The sequence below is a fragment of the Gymnoscopelus braueri genome (genome assembly GCF_963280865.1).
Source record: "Gymnoscopelus braueri genome assembly, chromosome: 5".
Classification (NCBI taxonomy): Eukaryota; Metazoa; Chordata; class Actinopteri; order Myctophiformes; family Myctophidae; genus Gymnoscopelus; species Gymnoscopelus braueri.
This window is the reverse complement of record NC_137606.1, coordinates 27,880,310-27,905,398: the sequence shown is the minus strand read 5'-3', so window position 1 is coordinate 27,905,398 and position 25,089 is coordinate 27,880,310. Positions and strand designations below refer to the sequence as shown.

Genomic DNA, 25,089 nt, shown 5'->3' with positions numbered 1-25,089 from the left:
CTTGATTGACATAGTAAACCAGTAGGTCTCCTATCCGATAGGTGTCCTACCCTGGCATTTCTAAAATACCTTTCTATAGAACAGTGGTCCTCAAACTTTATCATGTCAAGGACCCCCAAAATGATATGTATTTGTCTGCGGACCCCCATCTCAAATATTTTGTTCCAGGGACCCCCAGAAGCAAATTATAATTTATCTATTTATCTATAATTAATCTATTTCAAAAATAGAAGATCTACAAGCTCATAGCGCGGCACTCGATGCCGCGCTATGAGCTTGTATATCTGCTATTTTTGAATAGCCAAAGTATAAAAGTTTAAAATTATTGTGATGTATATCTATATCTATATTAACACATTTTGCTGGGGACCCCCTGGTACCCCTCCAAGGACCCCTGGGGGTCCCCGGACCCCACTTTGAGAACCAAGGCGGTAGAAGAAACTTCACCGAGCAAATGATATAAGGATGCTTAAATTGATCTCACTAACTTTGTGTGTTTATTAATTCAACATAATTCAAACACTCAGAAGTGATAGGCTCAGATGCCTGTGAGACAAGCATTCTGACTGGTCAAAAACATTTCGACACATGGAGCGTTTTTTATCAGAGACTTAGAGAGGGAGAGAGAGATTAACAAACACCACGTGTCAAAAGTTTAGTCTACTCTAGCCCCATAATGTGTATTGCCTTATAGCCATGTGTTCCAGTGCTTTACATTAGATTAGTTTGGTCTGGATTTGTTTTCATCTTCTACTCAAGATTTCCCTACCCTAAAAGCATTGCATCAGCCTACAGTTCTATGCTTTGGTGGTTGGAGAAACAGTCAAATATTAGTTTCAGTTGTGCAGTTAAAATACCTATACAGTGTGGTTAGCTACTGTATGTCACTGCTTACTAAGATGATGGGTTTGTGGTGACAAGGCAGCTTGTCTTATTTTCTCCATCTTTTTTATTCTCATTTTTACACTGTCGGTAGCCTATATATTCTGTTGTTTTCACATGAAGAAAAGTGTGCTTCTAACTTGAAACCCAATAAACCAAACTGATTTCCCCAACAAGATTTCTTTAATGAACTAATATTATGAAAAAGGACATTTGCTTGTGCACTTATATTTGTGTGTTGTTATAACAATTAACAATCTCTAAAATGTCATAAACTAATTCAATATAATTTAGAATAAGTAAGAGAGTGGAACAATAGGGATTGGCCTGGATCCAGATCCTTGAGTCATTCGTTCTTATTATTTCCTCATTAACCACATTAACCCTAGCAGCCTTTTGGACAAATTGTAAAAAAATAAAATAAAAAAAAAGTAAGAAAAATAAAGTTGTCACGTTCTTTCACTTCATTTATTTATTCTTTATTATACATCAGTGGTTCTCAAAAGTTCACGCCAAGGATCCCCAAATTGATATATTTTTTGGCCACGGACCCCCATCTGAAAACGTTTTCTGCCAGGGACTCCCAGAAGAGAAGATTTGTGTTAAAAAATTCAAAATGATTCAACACTTTCAAGAATTTCAAAAATTGCAGATGTACAAGCTCGCAGCGTGGCACGAAGTGACACGCTGTGAGCTTGTGTATATCTGCTATTTTTTAATAGCCAACGTATAAAATATGGATAAAGGGGTTCAAATGAATGTGATGCTGTATTAATTTCTTTTGCCCCTGGAACCAACTCAAGGACCCCTAGGAGTCCCCGAACCAATGTTATACATTAAATATGTATAATAATACCCTCAACCTTGATAGTTACTGGCTACAATAGCAAAGAGTATTCTTTATCTCATCACACAGGTACATGTAATTACAAGTGTATTCAGTGTGCTCAACACTGTATGTGGAGGGAAGATGCTTCCCTACTGCTTAGCCACAGGGAATCCACTGTCATTTCCATGAATCACCAGATGTGAATGGACCCACTATTATGGGAGTGAAGATAAAAACGAGTGATTCACAGGGTTGGATACAGGTAAAAATCCTGCTAAATGTCTAATTAAATATAATAATTTATGGGAATATTAGAGTATAATTGATATTAAAAGAGCTGTCCATATTATTGCCCCGTTCCCTAAATTGATATGTGTTTGACTGCGGACCCCCCCATCTGAAAGAAAATATATATATTTTTGCAGATTACAAGCTCATAGCACGGCACAAAGTTAGCTTGTATATCTGCTATTTTTGAATAGCCAAAGTATAAAATATGTTGGTTAAAAATGATTGAGACGCTATATTACCTTATTTTGCAGGGGACCCCCTGGTACCCCCTCCAAGGACCCCTGTGGGTCCCCGGACCCCACTTTGAGAACCACAGGTCCATTATGTTTACAGATCCTGTTAAATATTCATAGTTGATAGTGATACAGTAAAATGGCGATGATGTTAACACTATACACACTTGCACTTGCAAAGGCTTTTTCTTGAACTGATACACAAATTAATCTGATAAATAACCCTATTTACAGTATGAAACAATTAGATGTTTGTGTGTGTATTGGTGGCTTATGGTGTGTCTCCAACTGTGTCAATAGACCTTTTAAGTACTGACATGATGAACATGGATTTGTGTAAGATATACAGTAAAATGAATTCATAGACCAGATTTGAAGAAATAAGCTACAGACTGCCATATGGCCAAGACCATGTTTTCCTTCTGCAATTTTTTTACAGCACAGATTCATGGCTGAACTGATGATGCAAAAACTAAAATTATATTGCTCAAACGTTGGCTTCTCTATTTCATTATCCAAAAGCTGGATTGCTTTATTATCCCAAATGTTTATGTGAGATGAAATGAAGAAGGCAACTAAGATGATAGAACAATGGCTGCCCAAAGGAGGAGAAAGAAATATCATTATGGCTGAGTATTTTAATGTCAGCCTTATGAACTAAACAAATCAAACATCTGTATTATGTTACATTAGGGTGACATTGAAAACCCCGACTAAATACCACAAAAAGCATTCTATGAAGCATGCTTTATGGAAAAGAAAATGTAAGAATGGATAGAATGAGATGGCCGACATAGCAATAAAGTATTGAAGCGTAACAAGCAAAAAAGCTAATAGCTTTTGTCATCATCAAGAAAGTATCAAGAAAATAGTATCTATTTGACTGAATATTTGGTATGACTACAGGGCAATAGAGTGCATCAACCCTTTAATGAATTCACATTTAATATTCTCCCCAAATCATGCTCTTTCAACCATTGCTGAAAGCATGACCGTCACACAAAGAACCAATGTGGATTCATCGTCTTACCATTAATAATCAGTATAATTGACAAACCTGCATTACCTTTTTACAACACTACACTGCAGTGCAGGCTTGGTATTACGGAGGGGAATATCATGTGTAAAACACACTCTAGTCTTATCACAAGTGAGGCCAGCTACGGTATATTAGCATTGTTCCAATATGTTTCATAGTACAAAGACATTTGTCTCCTGTCATCCAGAGAGAGTGTTGGTTACAGTCTGCCTGGCCAGCCCAGTGATTTCTAGCGCCCATGGAATGGGCCAGGGCAAAGACTGTGACGGGACGGGCACACCCAGCAAAAACACTTACATACACTACATGACAACAGTACAGAACAGCAGTTGCCTGCATACACCACAGTGCTGAGCAGGGGAGGCTGCTCAATTATTACAGCGAAACCTAACCAACCGCCTGTAACAGCTCCACCCCACAACAAGCTGTCTTCAGCACAGCCTCATTGGTACAGTGAGTCGTTATATGTCACTGTCCTATCTATCAAAGGCGTTTGTTCAAGACAATGGGACAATAAAGAAAAGCTCAGAATAGGCTTTTGTGGGAGGCTCAAAAGACCACAACAATCATATTGATAAAGAAGCACATCGAACGAAAGGTAATATTTCCCTCTGGACCAGACATAATTTCCGCCACTCCCATTCCCATGGGCTCTACAGACAAAGAGCCTCCCTCCCTGCTCTGATGTGCATTGTGATATCAGTGTGACGGTGATACTGGAGAAAAAAAGTCACATGATCACAAACTCACTATAAGCACTTAAAAGATACAGAATTCGTTCACATTTTCATTCAAATGATGACAGGCTGGCTGTCACCGGTGATGAAGTACTACGTCATTATCTTGTATCACTGACCACTGATCCTACAAACCCTTGCCGAGTAAATGACGAGACTAGCATTCTAATGAAAAAAGCCTCACATCGCCCTACTACTCGATCGCTAGGCAGGCATGCTACTGTAAATGAATAGCCAGCTGTATTTGTAGAACACAGTGGTCGCTTCACAATGGTGAGCAATACTTGGCGAAGCAGGCCCTTCTATCGTGTCTGTCTTTTTCAGAACGCCTGCCTCAACCTTTGCACTACACATGTCATGGCTATGGCCGTGCCACGGCATCTTCCCTTGTGTTTGTGTGTTTCTCTATCCTTCTTCTGTGTCCCCTGTTGGCCTGTGCGTGTGCGTGTGCGTGCGTGTGTGTGCGTGTGTGTGTGTGCGACTGTGCGTGCATGCCTGTGTGTGCTGTGTTCCTATCCTGTCCTGCCGCTCACTCACCTGGATCCTACACACCTGCCTTCAATCAGCTCCTCACCTCTCCTGTATATTAACCACGGCTCTTCACCCACTCTTCCTCAGATCACTGTTTCAGATCCACTAATAAACCTTCTTAAACCTTACAGCACTGGTTCTGAAAACTTTTCATGTCAAGGACCGCCAATGATTTGCATTTAGCCGCGGACCCCCATTTGAAAAGATTTCGTTTCAGGGACCCCCCCTTATGCTTTGGGATGTCAAAACCTTTCAAGATAATTCAATGTTTTTAAAACTTCTTAAAGATTTGTCAATAGTTTTGAAAAGCTGAAGTGTGCATTGTTCTTAGCTTGTAGATCTGCTATTTTTGGATATCTGAACTTGAAGTATAAAAAAAGAGTTAAAGTTGTTAAACTGATTTTGATTAACTGATTGTGCTGGGGACTGGGCACTTTGAGAACCACAGCCTTACAGTATGTCCTGTGTTCTGCGTTTGGGTTTGCTCTGAACTTCATAACAACTGAATTCATTCAAATTATTTCAGCAAGCATCTCATTAGCTTTACTGTTTATCTATCCTCAACCAAGTACAGAATTGGACAGATCTTTTAGTACTGTGCTTTTATATTTTTAGGAGTATTACACAGTACACAGTATTCAGGAATGCCAAACTGTTACAAAAATACAACAAACCCAAACCCAAGCTCAAACCTACAAAAGTCAGCTGTAACCAAATATCAGTCAACTTCTAATTTTGAGTTTCACAATTAACCTACATTTAACTCTCATTTCACAGTCTAGCCCTAAATGTATTCCAGATAATAATTGCAGCTTGAAGACTTTGTCCATCACGCAGAATGTTTAATATGTATTCTAATAAGCAAAGAATTCCATTATGCAGATAATGTACAAAGCGCGGATAAACAGTTAATTTGCATTTTCAGTTATTCTACAGGCCCACTTATCTAGATTGACTTCCAATGAAGGCAGAAAATACCACATATTACAAATAGTTACAAAAAACTTTCATCAAATATAACACACAAAGCTTTAATAGGAATCGCTACAAAAGATAAGTGGTGATTTGAAATGTAACTTCAATATACCCACAAGAATGCATCACTTAATACATAGTCTTGCCCTTTCACCATGCATAATGTATTTGTCTGCTGGCAGTGTGTATTTGTGTGGGAGGACATTCAGAATTAAATAGCTTAATTTAAGTATAAACCTTTAATACCTTAGGTAATAGCCTAGCACGGACAACAGTATAAATATACGTCTATGTATGTACAGTATGTAGTGTGTGTGTGTGTGTGTGTGTGTGTGTGTGTGTGTGTGTGTGTGTGTGTGTGTGTGTGTGTGTGTGTGTGTGTGTGTGTGTGTGTGTGTGTGTGCGCGCGCACGCCTGTGCGTGGACACACACACACACTATATTGTATATCACTTATACCAGTTGGAGAAAGAGCTAAAGATACCATGATATTTTATTTAGTTCAGTAACCTGAAAATAAATATTTCTTCATAGAAATGATTATCTTTCAATGTAATTCTACCATGGCATGACCTCCTCTAATCAGCTATAGAGCTGATAGTGTTGCCATCTACAGTAGGAACCCAAGACAGAGCCAGCAATGTATTACAATGAGTCTACGTATTGAGCATAGACTTAGATTGGTTGGCAGATATTGCTCATTGCTGAGCAACTGCAATCAATCAGTAGTTCTGTCAATGTCAGTCCAAATTCTTTGGACAAAACAAACCAAGAACAATCTTCATTTAACTTTTGAGGAAGAGCAAAAGGTGGCAATGAAAGCTACAAGCACAAGATTTGCCAAGAGGCACTGGTAAAAGCTTCATCAATCTGATGGGGTATGCAAATAGTTAGGCCAGATTTATATTTGTGCACTGGTGTGGTGCACAGAAAAATAGCTGATCTACAAGCTCACATGGCGTTGCAGTGCAGTCTACACTTGCCTTGTAGATCTGCTATTTTTAGTGCATGTCTGCACGACACTGCACACGACACTGCACACCAACAAAGTATCGAGCCCTGTACCCCACAGAAGCTGCTTTGAAATTGCTTCCTTGTTTCCTTTAGTTGTAAAATATTTCTCATACAGTATGTTGCAAATTACAATTACTCTGACATCTGTTCCTCCAAACCACGACAGCTGAGCGGTTTCCACAGTAGCTACGGTACACATTTACAATACATGGAACTGAACGACGACTCAAATAATGATAAAAATTAACCAATCACATCAGCACCCGCCTCCAAAATGACGATGTTTTCAGCAACAGCAAATAAAGTTCCCACACACTTTGGGTCATAGAGCCAAGAGTCAGGTTAGGGCCAGGCTAATGAAATTCACCATATCCATTTGACATGAATAGTTCATTCATCCCCCATCTCACCCACTTGAAACATAGCTGTTATGGTTAGCGTAGATAGCAAGACAAAGGGAGCACAGATGAGCGGCTACTGTGAAACAAGTGGCAGCTTTGTTCTATTGCATTTCTCGCAACTGCTGTATGGAAATGATTTCCCTCGCTAACAATGCAAACACATTTTTAATTGATTGCATTATTCAGTCAATAAGACTGCTAATAATGCAGTGGCTTAAACAATGAATAGATACAATAGGATAATTAAATGAGTGCATATTGCAGACTAAAGCATTTTGCTTTTAGCTTCAATCTTGAACCAGCAATGATGACAAATGAGACACAAACTACAATGGAAAAGAAACAGTCTGGAGATGAGTGTGTGCCCAGGAGCCCTCTGCCCCCAAGGAAAGACTGAAATGATCAGGTAATGGCAACATAGAAATGGGCTTTTATATGAAATCATTAAAGCAGTTTTTCATCTGATCTCTAGAGATGAGCCAGAGGAAAACTCTGAGTTTCTACACCCATAACCCCCCTATTCTATTACAAGATCAGCTATTTGGAAAACTGTTGAATTGTTCAGGATCCAAAACAATATATTTTGTTGATTTTAGTTTTTTGTTGATTTTGTTTTGAGAAACAGTGATACAAAGGCAGTTGTATAACATTCTCATCAAATTCTATTGATGAAAAGTCTTATTTGGGGAATTGTCGAGTTTGAATACATTTGCAACATTGATCGAATGCATTTTTGTGTCGCAACGATTTCATACCTGATAGATCCTGTTTAGATGTGCCTGTAATGGAGAAAAATGCAGTGCACGTTGTGATTCCATACTGTATGTGAAACTCAATTTCGCAAAAAGTGACAATTCTAATCATAACTGATCAGCGCGGCGACACAACTATAGCAAAATAGGGAATATGTTGAAAAATCGAACAAAAACATGCTTTAACCGAAGAACTGTAGTTCTTCTGGTGCTAAGGTACACTTCCAAATGACAAAATTCGAAGGCAACGCAAATGATGTGAATATTTGAAAATGTCATGAAGCCGTGTGAGACAATACAAGGTTGCCAACAAACACAAGCTGCAGGACCTGAAGACAAAGGTTAATGAAATGCATGTTATGTAAATGCTCTCATTTATTTTTTAACACACACTTTCTTAATATTTGACACACAGTAATACAGTAATACTTAATAACCACTTGGCTTAATAAACCAACAAATTCTCACTCTGAACTCGTCCTATTTTTAGATCATAACCGATTCCCACCGTACCGGTATGCAAATGTTACGGTCCTGAATCGGCAGAAGTGGGCTCCACGCCACTAGGCTAATGCCTCACCCAGGCATGTCACATGGCTTGAGCCATGTGACATGCCTCACATCACGCTTTGTCAATGTTTTCAACATGTTTTTAACTTGGTTTCAATATGTTTTTATACATGTCCGCATTCCTTCATCAGTCACATGATAAACATCCGCATTGCATCATCAGTCACATAGACAACACAGGACTACCCTGCATGTTGAAAAATGAAGTGGCACACAGTGCGTTGACTCCGATACACCAAGGGCCCCTGACCAAGCGTCCATATGTGACAAGTTTGGAGTGAGAATGTGTTGAATAAACATGAGAAGCACTGAGCTTCAAGGGGAAATAAACCGTAGTGCATAATACTGTTTGCAATGAATAAAAAAAAAGTCTCATCTCAGCATGCTCAACATAGCTCTTTGAGTGAATAGTTTAGACATTTAACCCATTCAATCCGGGGACGCATCTGTGTCATTTTAGATTTATTTGGCGATTCAAAAATAGCAGATATAATACTTGTAGATCTGCTATTTTTTAAAAATCATGATTGTTTTTGCAAATCTTTGAATATATATATTTTTAAACCGAACATTTGTAACTCAAATCTTTGCTTCTGGGGGTCCTGGAACAAAATATTTTACAAATGTTCGCTTTAAAAAATATATATTCGAAGATTTGCACAAAATGTTCACGATTTTTTAATCGCCCAAATAAATCTAAAATGACACAGATGCGTTCCCGGTCTTAATGGGCTATAACTGATATCCATATACTGTAGCCTTCAGCTTTGTGCCCAGACCGTACCTGTTCTCCTTCAGTGAACACATGCACACCACTGCTCCAATTGATGGTAGGCGTAGGGTCCCCTGAAGCCTCACAGGTGAGCGTTACCTGCTCCTCCATCTCTGAGGTGCTTTGGTTGACCAAGTAGGTGATCTTCGGTTTCACTGTAGAGCAGAAATAAAAGAGAGGCGTCTCACAAACCGCATTGGAGATGCATTAAAATGCTGCCTTGTCGGGTTTGGATACAAGGGAGGGATAAGGAACACAAGCCTGACAGGCAAAATGACTAAATGTACTCCCAGGCACAGCATAGGCAAAGCTGTGATAACAATAAAAAAATATGACCCAAACCTTATTCATTTGGGATCAATAAAGTAGAGAGAGAGAGAGAGAGAGAGAGAGAGAGAGAGAGAGAGAGAGAGAGAGAGAGAGAGAGAGAGAGAGAGAGAGAGAGAGAGAGAGAGAGAGAGTAATGTACACAATACATAAATAGAAACAATAGGTTAACCAATTAAGAGACCATGAGGCCGATTCTACAAATGCCTTCTACATCAGCAGTTCTCACAACTTTCAAAAATAGCAGATGTACAAGCTCGCAGCGCAGCACAAAGTGACGCGCTGTGAGCTTGTATGTCTGCTATTTTTGAATAGTCAACGCTAAAATCCAAAACGACACAGATGCTTTCCCGGTCCAGCATAAAACTGGGCTTGGATATTTCACATTTAATATTGCCTAGCTATTGCCCAATGTTCTTGTGTTCTATCCCAGTAAAGAACAACACAACCCACACTCAAATAACACAGCTTGATCTTGTGTTCATTTGAAAACAACAGGAAAGGTGTGTGCTCAGTAGTGTGCAAATCGCTGCAAGGAGTCATGCCCTAATAATAGCGATGTATGCAGTTACATTTCTACCTACTGTACTACAGCCATGTAAGATTAGCGTGGCATGTGATTATTACCCAGTTGTACATCATTCTCTCTACTGTCTTTCTCCTGGGATGTCGCGATCGAATCACCCAGATCATGTTATTGTCAAAGCCAGCATGCACCTTCAGAAACTCTAAATGTCTGTGATTTCAAACCATATTTGGCAACTGTTTTGGTGCAAGCATTGCTGAGTGCTGGCACTCTAAACTCTGTAAAAGGGCCAGGCTAAAGACTGACTTAAGACAGCTCAGACTGAGTTGAATGTGCGTGGATATTAAGACTCTTGTCATTTGGGGGTGTTGCGGTAAGTTGTCACATTCATAAATGTATAATATATGTTAATCTAACGTTGGCTTGTACAGGTGAACTTGCATGTCTGCATTAGCTAAGTTCCAGTACATCCAACAGGATGGAGGGACAGGAGCATTGTAATTGGCTAGCCTGGTAGGACAATTATGACTTTATTTAAAAAAAGATGGACCATCCTCAAGATGTCCACAAAGTGACATGTACCTATATACATGTGTGTCCACATTCAATCACAATAGATCACACCCATTGGGTGATTCTCTCAAGTGAGTAAAAGGTTCTACATATTTAAACACATTTTAAGTACATTTGGATGTGACACATGTATTCTCGAGGTGGAATTTTTTTTATTTATTTTTTAATATGAGGTGAAATAAGTTACCACTTTCATCCAGCAGATGGCAGCGGGGAGGCTATATTTCGTTGCTGCGCTAGCCGTGACCTTTTCCTCATTCGCTGTTAGGGGTGGGATGATTCACTTATCTCCCGATTCGATACGATCTCAATATCTAGGGTGGCGATTCGATTTATATTGCGATTCTTAATTATATTGCGATTCTGCGATTCAACGATTGTTGCGACATTAAAGCCAATGGGGACTCCGCACTCCCTTCCCAATCCCGTACTCTGAATGGACGAAAATCAAGAACGTTAGCTTAGCCTACTGAGCAATCTGGGCACCCATCGGCAAAAAAAAACAACACCGTTTACCGACAGCACCCCTCCCCCATCTGACAACGTTGTCAGTGGTCTGATACAATAGCCCAGTTAAATTATTAGATAATTAAAAACTCTGCGGCCGCACTGAGGCCCTCAGGTCAAGATTATATTACATACAAAATAATAGATTAAAGGTAGGGTAAGTGATTTACTTTGGTTAAAATAAGTGTTAAATAGCTCTATATTCTGATAGTACTCATTGCTATAGAGTGTTTGTTCAGTAAAAGGAGTCTCCCATGTCTCTCCAGCTCTTTATTAAACAGAAAATGCATTTTCAGTGCTCTCACCTACATGAAAATGTACTACAGTATATTCTGTTTACAAAAGAGCTGGAGAGACCCCTGTGACTGAACAAACACTCATCACTGTAGCAATGATTACTATCAGAATAAAGTACTTAACCTTTTTAACAAAAACAAAAAAATTACCCAAAAATATCACTTACCCTACCTTTAATAAGAATGAACTTCGCTATGTCTCTGAAACATATGAGTTGAATACTGTATGTTATACTGCAGTTTTTATTAGAAGCCTAGTACTTTTACTTTTTGTACTTTTAGTATTTTTTTCATGTTTACACAGTTAGCATGTTGGATTGTTTGTGCCTGTAAGAGTGCATTAAAAAATCCACTACTGAGCTTTAGATGTGAAAGGCACTTGAATTTAACCAAAGTAAATCACTTACTCTTTAATATACATATTTTTGGTTTAGTAAGATGCAAGAGTCATGGCAGTACTTTTATTGGCACAAGCTGGTATAATATGATTGTCATTTCTTCTTATGTTACATTTTATTAACCACTTTTATATTGAGTCAGTGAGTCAAGTACAGGTTTAAAAGGACAGTTTTGAAGTAAAATGTCATATTGAAGGCTAAAATAGCTTAGTGCTGCAGCACATCTTTTTTAAATGACTGTTTTCTGACTAGGAACATGTTGTACCGTACAACATTGTGATACATGTTCCTGGCCATCAAGCTGCCAGAAAACACAGTAACCACTTTTGCTGAAATAAATATCAGAAAGACTGGCTGACGTAATCTGGCTGCATTGAAGTGTATGATTCAACTTTTCATGGTTTGTATTGTTTATAATTGTTTTAAAATTTCTAGTGTAAAAAAAAGCTAAGTAATTGGGGGAATAAATCGTAATATCTAATCGCAACAATCGTTGAATCGCAGAATCGCAATATAATTAAGCATCGCAATGTAAATCGAATCGGCACCCTAAGTATCGAGATCGTATCGAATCGGGAGATAAGTGAATCGTCCCACCCCTAATGTATTCCCAGGTCAAACAGCACACATTGAAGCACTAATATAAACAAAGCCCTGTCATGATTCTATGATTATACTGTATATAGGGCTGACATTTATCTGCTTGACCCAGTACATACATGTGTTGAATCGCTCTCATCTGCGTAAGCATAATACTGACTGATATGCTTGATGTCATGGCCATCAACTCATTTATCAGATACTGTAGACTGACTGTGTCTGTCTGCACTGTCTGTGCACAATTATACGAGATGTATGTTGTGTTCCTACTCATTCTGTTCTGTTCTATTACTCATACATTCTGGTCACGCCATGTGTCCATTACTGTATATATTCTCTTCTATACTGTGTGCAATAAACTTCAGAACTTGTTGTGTGATACTGCCTGGTGTCATCCTGTTCTCCGAGCTCGTCACTCAACTTTTTTTGATTGATTGAATCAGTCAGAAATGTAAACAGCATGTGGTACAGTCAGACATTAAAGGGACACTTCACCCAAAAAAACTTTGTTTCAATGGATTAGTCACCCCATGGAGACTTGAATTCATGGATTTTTTGTTTGTTTTTTGTCTCATTCCTAAGACAATAATTTGATGACCGGCAGCGGTTCCGGTAGGAGACACAACGACTCGTTGTGTCTCCTACCGGAACCGCTGCCTACCGGTCCGCTGGTCATCAAATCATTGTCTTAGGAATGAGACAAAAAAATTAAAATATCAATGAATTCAAGTCTCCATGGGGTGACTAATCCATTGAAACAAAGTTGTGAACAAAGTGTCCCTTTAAGGATAAAAGGATAACACAAAAAAGTCCTTAGTTAGAGTGAGACTCTTAGGAGTTAGGACCACATGGAGCGTCAACTAAATTCACATCTGATAAAGTAGTTGATGGCCATGACACCAAGTGTATCAGTATGAGCTTACGCAGATGAGAGTGATTCAACACATGTACTGTATGTATTGGGTCAAGCAGATAAATGTCAGTCCTAAAATCATAACAACGCCCAATCATCAAAAAATAGGCCTCTAATGTCCCACATATTCAAGAACAATCACGTACAAAAGCACATTTTGGGAAGGCAGACTTGCCCCCCAAATAAGGAAGAAAACAAAAACAAAGGTATCTGTATGTTTGTCTGAAGTTGGTGAGTGTATGTGTCTGTGGAAAAGTGTTACAAAAAGGCTGACATTGTTAAAAAAAAAGACACTAGTGTGGAACTTACGACAAATATGTCCATTGTACAAAGAAGCTTTACCAACAGAGAAAAATACGTATATACATCCAAGACATTTGTATGATAGCATTACTGCCTCTTAAGAAGGTTTGTAGTTCAAAGGCAGTAAGTATACACACACATTTCAATAGAGGCAAATTTAATAGAAGTCACTTTTTGTAAAGTAATTTTAAAACCATTGACATTGATCAAGAAAACAAAAACAAAAAAGGAGGGACTATTTAGAGGTTTGTTACAAATGACAATTCACAGGAAAAGCCTCAAGTCCAAATCTTCATTAATTCCCAATGGAACTAGAGCCTCTAATACAGTAATCTAATATGCTTCACGTTTGAGAGAAGCTTCTTTTAAGTTGTCTCCTTGTCTAGAGATTTAAACTTTCTCAATACCAGTATACCAGTATGAGGTCGGAGGATGTTTCATCTGTGCAAAATGTAGAGCAACTGGACTATCTTTGAAAAATGTTGATAGCTGAAAAATGGGACAATTATCCCATGGCCTTGCCTGCTGTCAGCATGCACAAGAAATGTGACAGTGATGGCCTAGAAGTATGCGAGATTAGCTGTGGACACTAGTCACATACACAAAAAACAAACTCACAGGGAAATACATGATCTCCTGTGTGGAGATAAAAATACTGAATGTTCTTCCCCCACCTACACATTGTCACACTTCAACCACACACACTTGGAAAACTACCTACACTGCGTTTGAATATGCACTGTATTTCTGTATGTTCCCAACTTTTGCCAAGACGAAAATCTGTCCTTACCAAACACTCTCAGGCTTAGCTCTTGCTCGCTCTCCCCGGCCTTGTTCTTGGCAATGCAGGTGTATTCTCCTTCATCCAACTTGGTGACATCCATTATTGTAATCTCGGAGCCATCCTCATTAAAGCTGTACTTCTGTCCTGCCTCCAGAACTACTCCATTCCTGAGAATGACAGACAGGGGGGTAGCACGCTCACATGTCGATGATTCCAATGGCAATCACAACTTTTACTGTGTAATTGACAGTGAAAAATACAAAATAGCAATCAGCTCACGTTAGTTTGAACAGTTTGTTGTTGTTGAGAAATAAGACAATCAATCAGATGCCTAAAAGCGCTTTGTTTCAACATTATTATTTCTTAAATAATGGCAAGAATATTGTATATCATTTGGAACCTCTGATTTTATCAAATTAAAAATGTAATTAAAAAAGCAATCAATGGGAAGAGGAACGGAATATGCAAACTTGTGATCTAAGGCAAAATGGCATAGATGTATTTATGTTTTTTGTATAAAAAAAAAATCAATTAGACCTTACAATATAGGCACAATCTGCTTCTATATTAAGTTTTTGTTTGGTTCAAAGTTCTGTTCATACAGTACAGTACACTGTGAGTATGTTTAATTTAGTTTTATAATCTTCCTCTCATCTGTTAAGAGAAGATAAGTGTATTTGGCACCATCATCCACGGCGCTCAGTTAAGTGTCACGTTTCACCTGTCCCATATCTCCTTATGTTCTCTAAGAAGGTTAGAGCAATTGTAGCGACAAGCTGCACACGGCAAGGATTATTGACAGATTAACAAAGGGCAGGAGGCTATCGCGGTCTCTGCGATTAATTCACACGTTATTCCCATTGTAAACATAGCCTTTTCCAATGCAAACCGTCTGATGAAGTCTCTGGGGATAAGCTGAATCAACGTACAGTAGCAGAACATACAGTATACCACTGACTTATACAACATTTTGACATCTAGCTCCTGACGCGACACCTGAGCGTGTCAGTGTGAATGTGTGGGTTGTTACTGCTGGAGGCTTACTGTGTCCAGGTCACCATGGGTTCAGGATAGCCATCGACAGCACACGTCAACATGGTGGACTGCCCCACATCTGCGGTGGAATTCACCTCCGACTGCCATACCCTGATGGTTGGGAGCACTGACACAGGCAGATGGAGAAAGAGAGAGAGAGAGAGAGAGAGAGAGAGAGAGAGAGAGAGAGAGAGAGAGAGAGAGAGAGAGAGAGAGAGAGAGAGAGAGAGAGAGAGAGAGAGAGAGATTGAGAGACAGACAGACAGACAGACAGACAGGCAGACAGACAGACAGACAGACAGACAGACAGACAGACAGACAGACAGACAGACAGACAGACAGACAGACAGACAGACAGACAGACAGACAGACAGACAGACAGACAGACAGACAGACAGACAGACAGACAGACAGACAGACAGACAGACAGACAGACAGACAGACAGACAGACAGACAGACAGTATGTCAACAGTGGATGGAGATAAATAAATTATCACCCTTTTGATCCTGGTTGCTTCTATGGACCTTACAGCTTAGCTAAGACAACACCAGTTGTTTGAGCACAAGCTCTGCGTCCAGCATAATCGTAAAAAGGGTCACAGGACATGCGCCGCATACAAAGATGCAGACTCCAGTGAAAATGACAGAGATGTAAAGAGAGGGGAAAAGAGGGCTCACCATTGACAATGACCTTGATAATCCGTAGATCGATCTCACCGCGGGACATGAGGCGGCCCTCGCAGGTATACATGCCCTCATCCGTCTTCTTGATGCCATGGATCTGAAGGTGGTTGTTACCCAGTATCTTGAACCGAACTGAGGGCAATCAGAACGTGAGTGTATATCATTTAGCTAGTGATATTACATTCCCAGGGATAATATCTTAAGGCAATTAAGTAAACCTCTTGAGTGACAAGTTACTTCCTATGAAAATGGTTTTATCGCCATGTAATGAATATGAATAGGAAAGAAAACCATAACATTAACATTAATGAAGCATGTGTGATCCAAATCATTATGTGCATATCTCTGAATAGACCAAATGTTGTTATTAACACTGGCTCCGACACCATTTCTAGTGTATTGACAATGTGCTGGCAAAGGGCTCAAAGCATTCATTGTAATTGTAAATGACAAGGACACCTTTGTGTCAATATTTGTATGTAATCAACAGAAACCAAGGAAATGAAGAATGTTATGTGTGATACCACCATCCAACACTTTCTGGCTGATTACACTGACTTATGAGCTTTATAACCAAATCATATTAATTCCATGAAAGTTCTACAAAAAGGAAAAAAGAAAAAGATAAAAGAAAATATTGCCATAACAGTGGAAAATCAGCACGACCTAGTTCAGTTAGGAATGAAAAGTTAAACAATTTTAATCATGAACTGCAGTTTCTCAAAATACTATTATAAACCACTCAAGGGTTGTGAGTTATTATTCTTCAGCCAGCCATAACAATATTCCACATTGCATGTTACTGTTTCATGTGAAGAATGAGTGGGAGCTAAACTCCAGCCATTTCTAAATTTAAAATATAATGAATATTTCACATCAGAACACACAGTCAGCTCAGGAGCATGGCTGCAGAAAAAGGATGTTAACAGCCAAGGAAAATGATATGTATATTAAATTATAGATATAGATATATATCTTCACGCCTCGTCTAGTGAAGAATATGCTTCCCACCACAAACACACATACTGTAGCCTATACCAGCCCAGGATGAAATACTGACAGAGCCAGCGTCCCCTTCACTTTTTCCCTCTTTAGATTTTCTCTGCTGTGTGTCAATACAGGAAAAGATATATACAGTACATCCCACTCTCTGTAAGAAGAAAACAACAACAACAAAATAACACAGATTTTTGCGTTGCCTATTCTCGCTATGGCAATGAGATATTTGAATCTGAAAACTCCAAGTCAGAATCATAATAGTAGGAACTTAAGTGCTTTCAACATTTTTAGGGTTGTATATCGTTGCTGTCGGGCAGAAACCTCCTATCTCCATATTATAACGTTTTGTGTTTTTTCTTAAATTAATGCCCTGATCATCACATCACACATCGTCACACGAAAGCATCAAAAGTGGCAGATCAACAAGCTCAAAATGCGGTGCGAAGCGACGCATTTTGAGATTGTTGATCTGCTATTTTCGCTATTTTTTTATTTGTCTGTTGGACGTATGAGGTTTCCCCCCGACAGCGACGATATTCACATTTTACATTTCAATATTTTCTGACTTTAGAAGCAAACTCTGTTAATTTAGACCAATAGACCAAAGGTTTTTGGATTAACCACATGAACCCCAGCATCCCTAATCTGGGCATGTCATAATAGGCAAAAAAAAGTGGTGAAAATAGGCGAACATTCTGGGAAAATTGCCCACAAGCTCACAATGCATCACAGCATGGTGACGGTCATGGGATTAACCACATGAATCCTAGCATCCCTATTCTGGGCATGTCATAATTGGTGAACAATTGGCTAAAACAAGGAGTAGATCTACTGTAGAAGTCTAGAGGCTCTCAATGCATCGCGTTACAACACATTGTGAGCTTGTAGATCGGCTATTTTCAGCTAAGAGATTTGGTGTAGGCCAAGTACAGATAGTATATAAGGTGGTTATGTCAATTCTTGGTCTTTGTTCCTTTGTGGACTTTACAATATAGTGTACTGTAAAGGTTGGCATCATGTTTGTCCATCTTGTCTCCAAGATAGCTAGTATTCACAGTGTGATCGTGTATTACATGTTGGTTTGATTAAGAATTACAAGCTTCAAACTGCATTTTTGTTGTCCATCCTACCAACGCTAGATCTCCAAAACTATGCAGCTGGAAAAACGTCTTTGACGATGACGACTATAATATCCAGCTTTGGACAGATACCACATTTATTAAACCATCTACAGTAAAAGGAAACTTTAGACATTTGGATGCACAGAGACTCCTGGAAAACTGCACCTGTACAGTGAAGTGAACTAAATGTTCTTATTCATATGCCATGATTTATCATTTGTCAGAGAACTGCTGTGCGGAAGAAAGAACTTGACAGCTGAGAGGGAACTAGTATGGCTGAGTGAAAACAAATGACAGGGGCAGACACATGTGACGGATAAAAGTGAAAAACTGCTAAATACAATCCTGAATGGTGATCTTACCATCCTTTTTCATCTCCACTTTCTTCCCTTTGTGTTTCCATAGGACGGTAGGAGGAGGCGTACTGATGACATCACAGACGATGATGGCGCTGTCCCCTTCGTTAAACTCTTGAGGCGAGGGGGCATTTGTGAAGGTTATCTTTTCTGCAATGTAACATGCAAGGCATTAAGTCAATGATTTAATAATACGTTTCAAGCAAAAACTCCACTGTGATGTTTTAATTTGAACCCATTGAGACCTGAGGCTTCTAAATCCTAACAGTTTTTTATGTCAGTGGTACTCAAACCTTTTCATGTCAAGGACCCCCAAAATGTTATGTATTTGGCCGCGGACCCCCATCTCAAAATATTTTGTTCCAGGGACCCCCAGAAGCAAAGATTTGAGTTAAAAATGTTCACATAAAAAATATATTCAAAGATTTGCACACCTTTTTACGATTTTTAAAAAAATAGCTAGGGTGACCACCTCCAAACAGGCCCATTCAGGGACAGATGAACCCGTTTCACGGGACATCGCGGGACACATGCACGCGCGGTCGCGCGCGCAGCAAAAATTCGGTTTTAGGCGGATTGTGTTAGTTTTTTTCCAGTTTTTGGTTTCTTTATTTCGGTTTTAGGGTTAGGATTAGGGTTAGGTTGGGGTTATGTTATTTAATTAAATCATATATATATATATATTTTTTCTCTCCATATCTTTGATTTTCGCGTAGTAAGTAACAATGGTTAGATTTGATATTGATTTGTTACAGACATCATTATGGAACATTTACAGATAAATTCATTACAATACAACCAGGCATTTAGTGTGTTAATGCCATTTAAATGGGTTGTTTTCAGAAAATATTATATACGACAGGTTGGTAACTAGATTAATTAAATCAATCGCAATATATTGTATCATTGATGCTATGTGAAAATTGGTGGTCTTGTTTTACCACCTGCAGATTTTGAATGGCATTATCAGTGGTGGCCATCATCTATTTTATCTTACTGCACTTTGGACAAAGACGCACCTCCAGTGGCGTCTACTGTATCAGTACAACGAATCTAATCAGTGGGCCTACTGTATTTATAGACAAAAGCATTGTTATAATTTTGCCTGAGATATATTTATTTGCGTGTCATTGCGGCACACCAAAAATAGCAGATCTACAAGCTCACAACGCGTCGCAGCGTGATGTATTGTGGTATATTTTGTGGTAGTGTGTGTATTTTCAGTGCACGACAACCACGCTCAACCAAGTATAACTCAGGCATTAGTTTGTTTAAATACATTTACTGGACTTTGCAAAGAAAAGTACTAGATTAATACCATTGTAATAACAATACAAATACTACAACCAATATCAATATTTGCAATATTAATACTTCTACTAACATGACATGCACACTTTGCATGTACAGTAAATAGTGCTCAGCAGTTACTGTAGATTGGTTGTATTGTCACAAAACAGATAAACATTTTAAAAAAGTTGGAATAAAAAATATGTTATAATATTGTTGTTGTTTTTCACATACTGTACACACACAAGACATTTACAATAACAACCACATTGTTATAGCCCCTCTACCCCCTAATATTGATCAAGTGTTAAGCTGATTTAGAAGAACGTTTACCACAATATATTTTCCATATAGAATAAAGTTTTCCTGTAAGCAAAACCAGCCCCTGAAATGTAATTATTTTAGCAAATGGATATATGAATACATTACTATTTTAACAATAATATGCACAACTTATATGTTCATATGGAACATATAAGGAGCCCACTCCTGGTATAATGTACTTTCAGCTTCTATTTAGCTTGAGGAACCGTTCAATGGACATGTGGCAGCATCTTGAGAGGTTTTCGCTACTACTTTCAATGGGGTGAAGTCAAGTTCCCTTTCTAGATAGGGTCTGAAATAACACCGCACACTTTCAGTTTAGAAAAGGTTTAGAAGATTTAAAGTCTGATGGACTGGACTTTTGCTGATGCTTGACGCGCACGGAATATAAAAACCCATTACTCAAAAGGAATGCACAACAGACAGGATCATTAAGCAGACCTCTAACAGTCTTGAATGGGTTTATTGAACAGATGAAAAAAAAATCTATTTTCACTTGGAAAGAAAGGGAAAGAACATGTAACCCTTGAGCAGTCAATAAAATACAGTTGTATGCCTTCAAAACAAAGGATTTGTTTCTCTACACTTCCTTTTATGTCTGAAACTTCCAATTTAAGAAATCATTAGCACCCAAAATAAATACATTAGTGCCTTGTCTGTACCCGGAACACTCACTTACTGGATTCAAAGAACATGCATAGACAGAAAGGTGCTTACGGTAGATTTTCACGTTGACCGTTGACTCGGCTTGCTGATCTCCATTGGTAGCAACACACTTGTACGTTCCGGCGTTGTCAGTCCCAGCTTTATAAAGTGTGAGTGTGGAAGAGGACTCATCGTTACGGGTTACGGTGATGTCTGGCCTGTTCGGTTCTATCCTGTCCCCGCTCGGTCCAAACCAGTCTATCTGTTTCGCGACACCGACAACTGAGCACAGAGGAAAAGCAACACGTGAAATCACTTACTGGATAGTAAAAAATAGTTTAAAAAAAAAGTCCAATAGCCAATAAAACAATGTGTGTGACGTGTAAATCAGCAATTTTCTCTATTTTCAGTTATCATTTTTTAATTTAAAGACTTTCAATGTCAGGTTTAAAGTGGTTAATATCCAGAGTTGTGTTTTTAATGGATATGAAAACAAAGGCTTGGTTAAACTCACAGTTAAATTAGTGTTGATATTAAGCTTACCGTCACACAAGAAGAATTTTGACTCCCCAACACTGATTTCACCCTGCCTGGGTGTGATCTCCACTTCCAAAGAAACTGAAAACAGATAACATACAAAATCAGGACGGGTTCAATTTGTACAAAACAAAACAAAAAACAGAGGAGGCAGACATTTGAATCACATACTGTATAATTCATCGTATGACAAATTGTGAAAATAGCTGATCTACAAGCTCACATGCTAGGGAGCTTGTAGATCTGCTCATTTTGAATAAAAGAATGGAACAAAATTTGCCAAAATTGGGAAGCAAGGCTTTCCCCCCATCCTCCGAAGCAAATTAAACCCTGACTGATAATACTGCACTTCTCTCAAAATGGACCCAGGGGTCCTTGAGGGGGTTTAAGAGGGTCCCCAGCTAAATGAGTAACAGTTTCATTTCACAATCATTTCACCAGCTAGAAGTTAACTCAATGAGAGAATGACTATTCTGATCACACTGTATGTTTCACTCTGTAAGCTGTATCTCCCCACCTAAAAGGTATAGACTTGTAGAGAGACGCACTGAATCTCATCTGAAAAGATCAAGAATCTTTTCTTTTCGAGAGCCGCACTACGAGCTTGTAGATCTGCTATTTTTTAGAAAAATGTGTGCAAATCTTTGAATATATATTCAAAGATTGAACATATTCAAACATTTGTAACTCAAATCTTTGCCTCTGGGGCTCCCTGGAACAAAATATTTTACAACATGTGTTCGCTTCAAAAATATAATATATATATAAAATATATATATAGATTTGTACAAACAAGATTTTTCAGTGCCGCGCTATGAGCTTGTATATCTGCTATTTTTGAATAGCCAAAGAAAGGCTTGAATGGGTTAATACGGGGCTCCCCCTGGGTTAGCGTAAAACGGTCCTTGGGCAAGGTACCCCTAACTACTCCCGATGAGCAGGTTGGTGCATTGGCATGGTTTCCTCCTCCGTTGGTGTGTGCGTGAATGGGTGAAAGTAATGCACATTGTTAAAGTGCTCTGGATAAAGGCGATATATACGGTATAGGCTAAATGTACCATTTAGGACCAGTGGACCATTGCTACATGCTGAGATTGTTGGCATTTATTGAGTGAACATGGAAAACCGTAAAAGATAATACTTCATTCATCAGTTACTGACACCCATACACTGAATTGTAATTCGCTGAGACTGCAGCACAAGCAGTTCCAATTTGCAAAGCCTGTTTTCAAGAGTGGTTAAAACATTTATTGTAACATAAAGTATTTAATGTGGCCAAACTATCATGCTCACGTGGAGACCAGACTTGGTTGGATAGAGGCAAGAGTGGTAGATACGAGTTCCTACCAAATAAAACTGTTATTCGCAACAACAGGCTAAAGAGACGGCTGACCCTGATGGCTTCCAACAGCCCACTGTGGAGAGCTCAGAAGCAGCACTGTACCCAGTGATAGGCTACAGAGACGGATAACAGTACTGGCTGCTGCTCAGCAGCTGAGAGACAGCATTGTCTGTCTAAAGAAAACAGCAGTGGTGGAGGAGGGATGTTGTAGGAGGACTAGCTCTGGTCCATATACCGTCAGAAGGAGTTCTCCTTAACGCTATGGTACTTTCGAGCCGTACGTTGCCCGCACACCCGCAGTAGCGCAGGCTGCACAGCCTCTCGTCTTTAGTAAAAAATACAATTATAGACGGTTTTAAGATGTTGAAAGCCTACTTTCCTTGGTAGTGAGAACACTCAGAGTCGCCCCACCTCACATCTAAAATACGCTTTTTGGCCAGAAAAGAAAATATTTCACCGGAAGGAAAACATGTTTTAGTTACTCCGATGCGCCCTGGCCTCTACAGATCTGGTCAATGGAATTTTTCTATTGACCAGATTTTTACCAAAAAAGTGTATTTTAGACGTGAGGTGTGGGGCTCCGAGTGTTCCCACTAAGGAAAGTAGGCTTTCAACATCTTTGTTTTGGTGAGTAGCGAAAGCGTTTTTTTTTTTACTAAAGACGAGAGGCTGCGCAGCCTGCACTACCGCGGGTGTGCGGGCAACGGCTCGAAAGTACCATAGCGTTAAGGAGAACTCCTTCTAGCCAGAGCTATGGGAGGACTACCTTCTGCTACTTCAAGCATGTCAGTAGGATACCATTCTTGTGAATACAATTCTAAATTTGTACTCTGACAAATTACCATACTGTATTGTAGGGTATTGTTGCCTAATATTGCATCACAGGTTTTTATCACAATAATCTATAATGATTGCTTTTTGGTGGAGTAATGTGTTTTTAAAATATTTGTAATGTCTTTGTTGCACATTGAGCTCCTCTGTAACTTTATCTTTAGACAAAGGGTGTTTAATTTCCACTGTGATTTTGTATTATGCCTCTGTGAGCCTGACGGGTTGTATAACATTATGCTGACATTCTATTAACCCTTGTGTAATAATGAGGAGACTAGAGCAAGGCTGACCAAAAAGACGGTTGAATTAACTGCCAAGTTTCACGATTAAGTGCTAAACATAACATGATGATTTTAAATTACTTTCGACTGATTGTGCAGCCCTACACAGTACGTCTAGACCTCACTGTCTTCACTTTGCACACAATAGAATATTGGTCTTCACCGTGCCACTGTCCACCATAATTCATAGGGTGGCCATAGCTGAATGGGTAGAGAGCCTGCCTAGGAGGCACGTAAAAGTCCAGAATACAACATTTACTTGCGTAAAAGTGCAAAAGTATTGGCATCAAAATGTACTTAAATTACTGAAAGTAAAAGTACTAAAATGTTTGAAAATAGAAGATCTACAAGCTCACAAGTTAATGTAATACACCTCTATTGGCAGATCACAAGTCATTTCATCATCATCAGCCTATTTCACCTTTTGTACAGCGCTGGCAATTAGGCCTACAATGTTTCTGACCTACATGAATACACCAAAGGGTCATGACCTGTCGAGCATTACTGTCCATGTTCATGAAGATTAGCTTCTCTGACACTATCTGATCTCAGAGTACAAAATCCCAGAAAAGATAGTACACCCATCAGTGCATGATAGATTAGCTATGTGAGGTATAAATGTATGTCTAATTTGCTCAGTGTAGCACACTTTTGAATTCCATTGCAAAACATTCCAGTACACTGCAACGTGGTCAAAAGAGCACAGGATATCACGTTGAAAAGCACATGAAGCTGAACTCAGACACCAAATAGCACTATAGCACGTGATGTTGCAGTTCTCAATTGCTATATTGCCCACAGTTCCCATTCACATTCCTGATTAAAATGAAAAGTAATACTCTCTCTCATTCTACTGTTGTCATGTCCATTATGATAAGAACGCACTTCTTTCAATGTTCAGTTTCTCTTACTGGAATCACCATTGTTTATTGTTTATTGAATGGGGGTCCATCTGATCAGGCCAAACCAGACTGATCTTACTATAGAAACTCAAACACATCAAAGTAGACCTGCATGCAATTTTCCAATTATCCACAACGTGACACGTCAGGCTTGGCTGGTATTAGCCTAGTTATTTGATGGACACTACTTTATTCAGTGGAGGCGCTGGAGGTAAACAGAATAAACATCTTTGTGTAGCACTGAAAAAAAGGAGAAAAAAATAAGACGGAAAAAATAATTGCACACGTTCAGCTAAAAGAACACAGTGTGTGCTTTTAATGGTTTATGAGACTCATCTAACTTGGTCGTACTGGCTTGTATTTGACACATGCACAGAGCAGTGATTCAGAAGTGATAACATCTCTAAAAGCCAGTAACAAACAAGGCCTTACTCATACTCATACTGTCAAGTATAGATAGGTCAAAACACAAGTGCCCTACTTCCGTG

General features: G+C 39.0%; 1 protein-coding gene across 2 annotated transcripts in view; it reads right to left on the bottom strand.

Moving 5' to 3' along the window:
* The window catches only part of ncam1b (neural cell adhesion molecule 1b), a 93,840-nt gene that overhangs the window by 27,435 nt on the left and 41,316 nt on the right, over positions 1-25,089 (bottom strand). For both annotated transcript variants that reach the window (XM_080427775.1, XM_080427776.1), the window contains exons 2-9: positions 21,252-21,326; positions 20,781-20,990; positions 18,456-18,599; positions 15,968-16,105; positions 15,298-15,415; positions 14,260-14,420; positions 9,039-9,181; positions 7,688-7,711 (exon numbers count right to left, since the gene is read on the bottom strand). In XM_080427775.1, the coding sequence (XP_080283901.1) occupies positions 7,688-7,711; positions 9,039-9,181; positions 14,260-14,420; positions 15,298-15,415; positions 15,968-16,105; positions 18,456-18,599; positions 20,781-20,990; positions 21,252-21,326 (1,013 nt within the window). The remainder of the gene's footprint in view (positions 1-7,687; positions 7,712-9,038; positions 9,182-14,259; positions 14,421-15,297; positions 15,416-15,967; positions 16,106-18,455; positions 18,600-20,780; positions 20,991-21,251; positions 21,327-25,089) is intronic.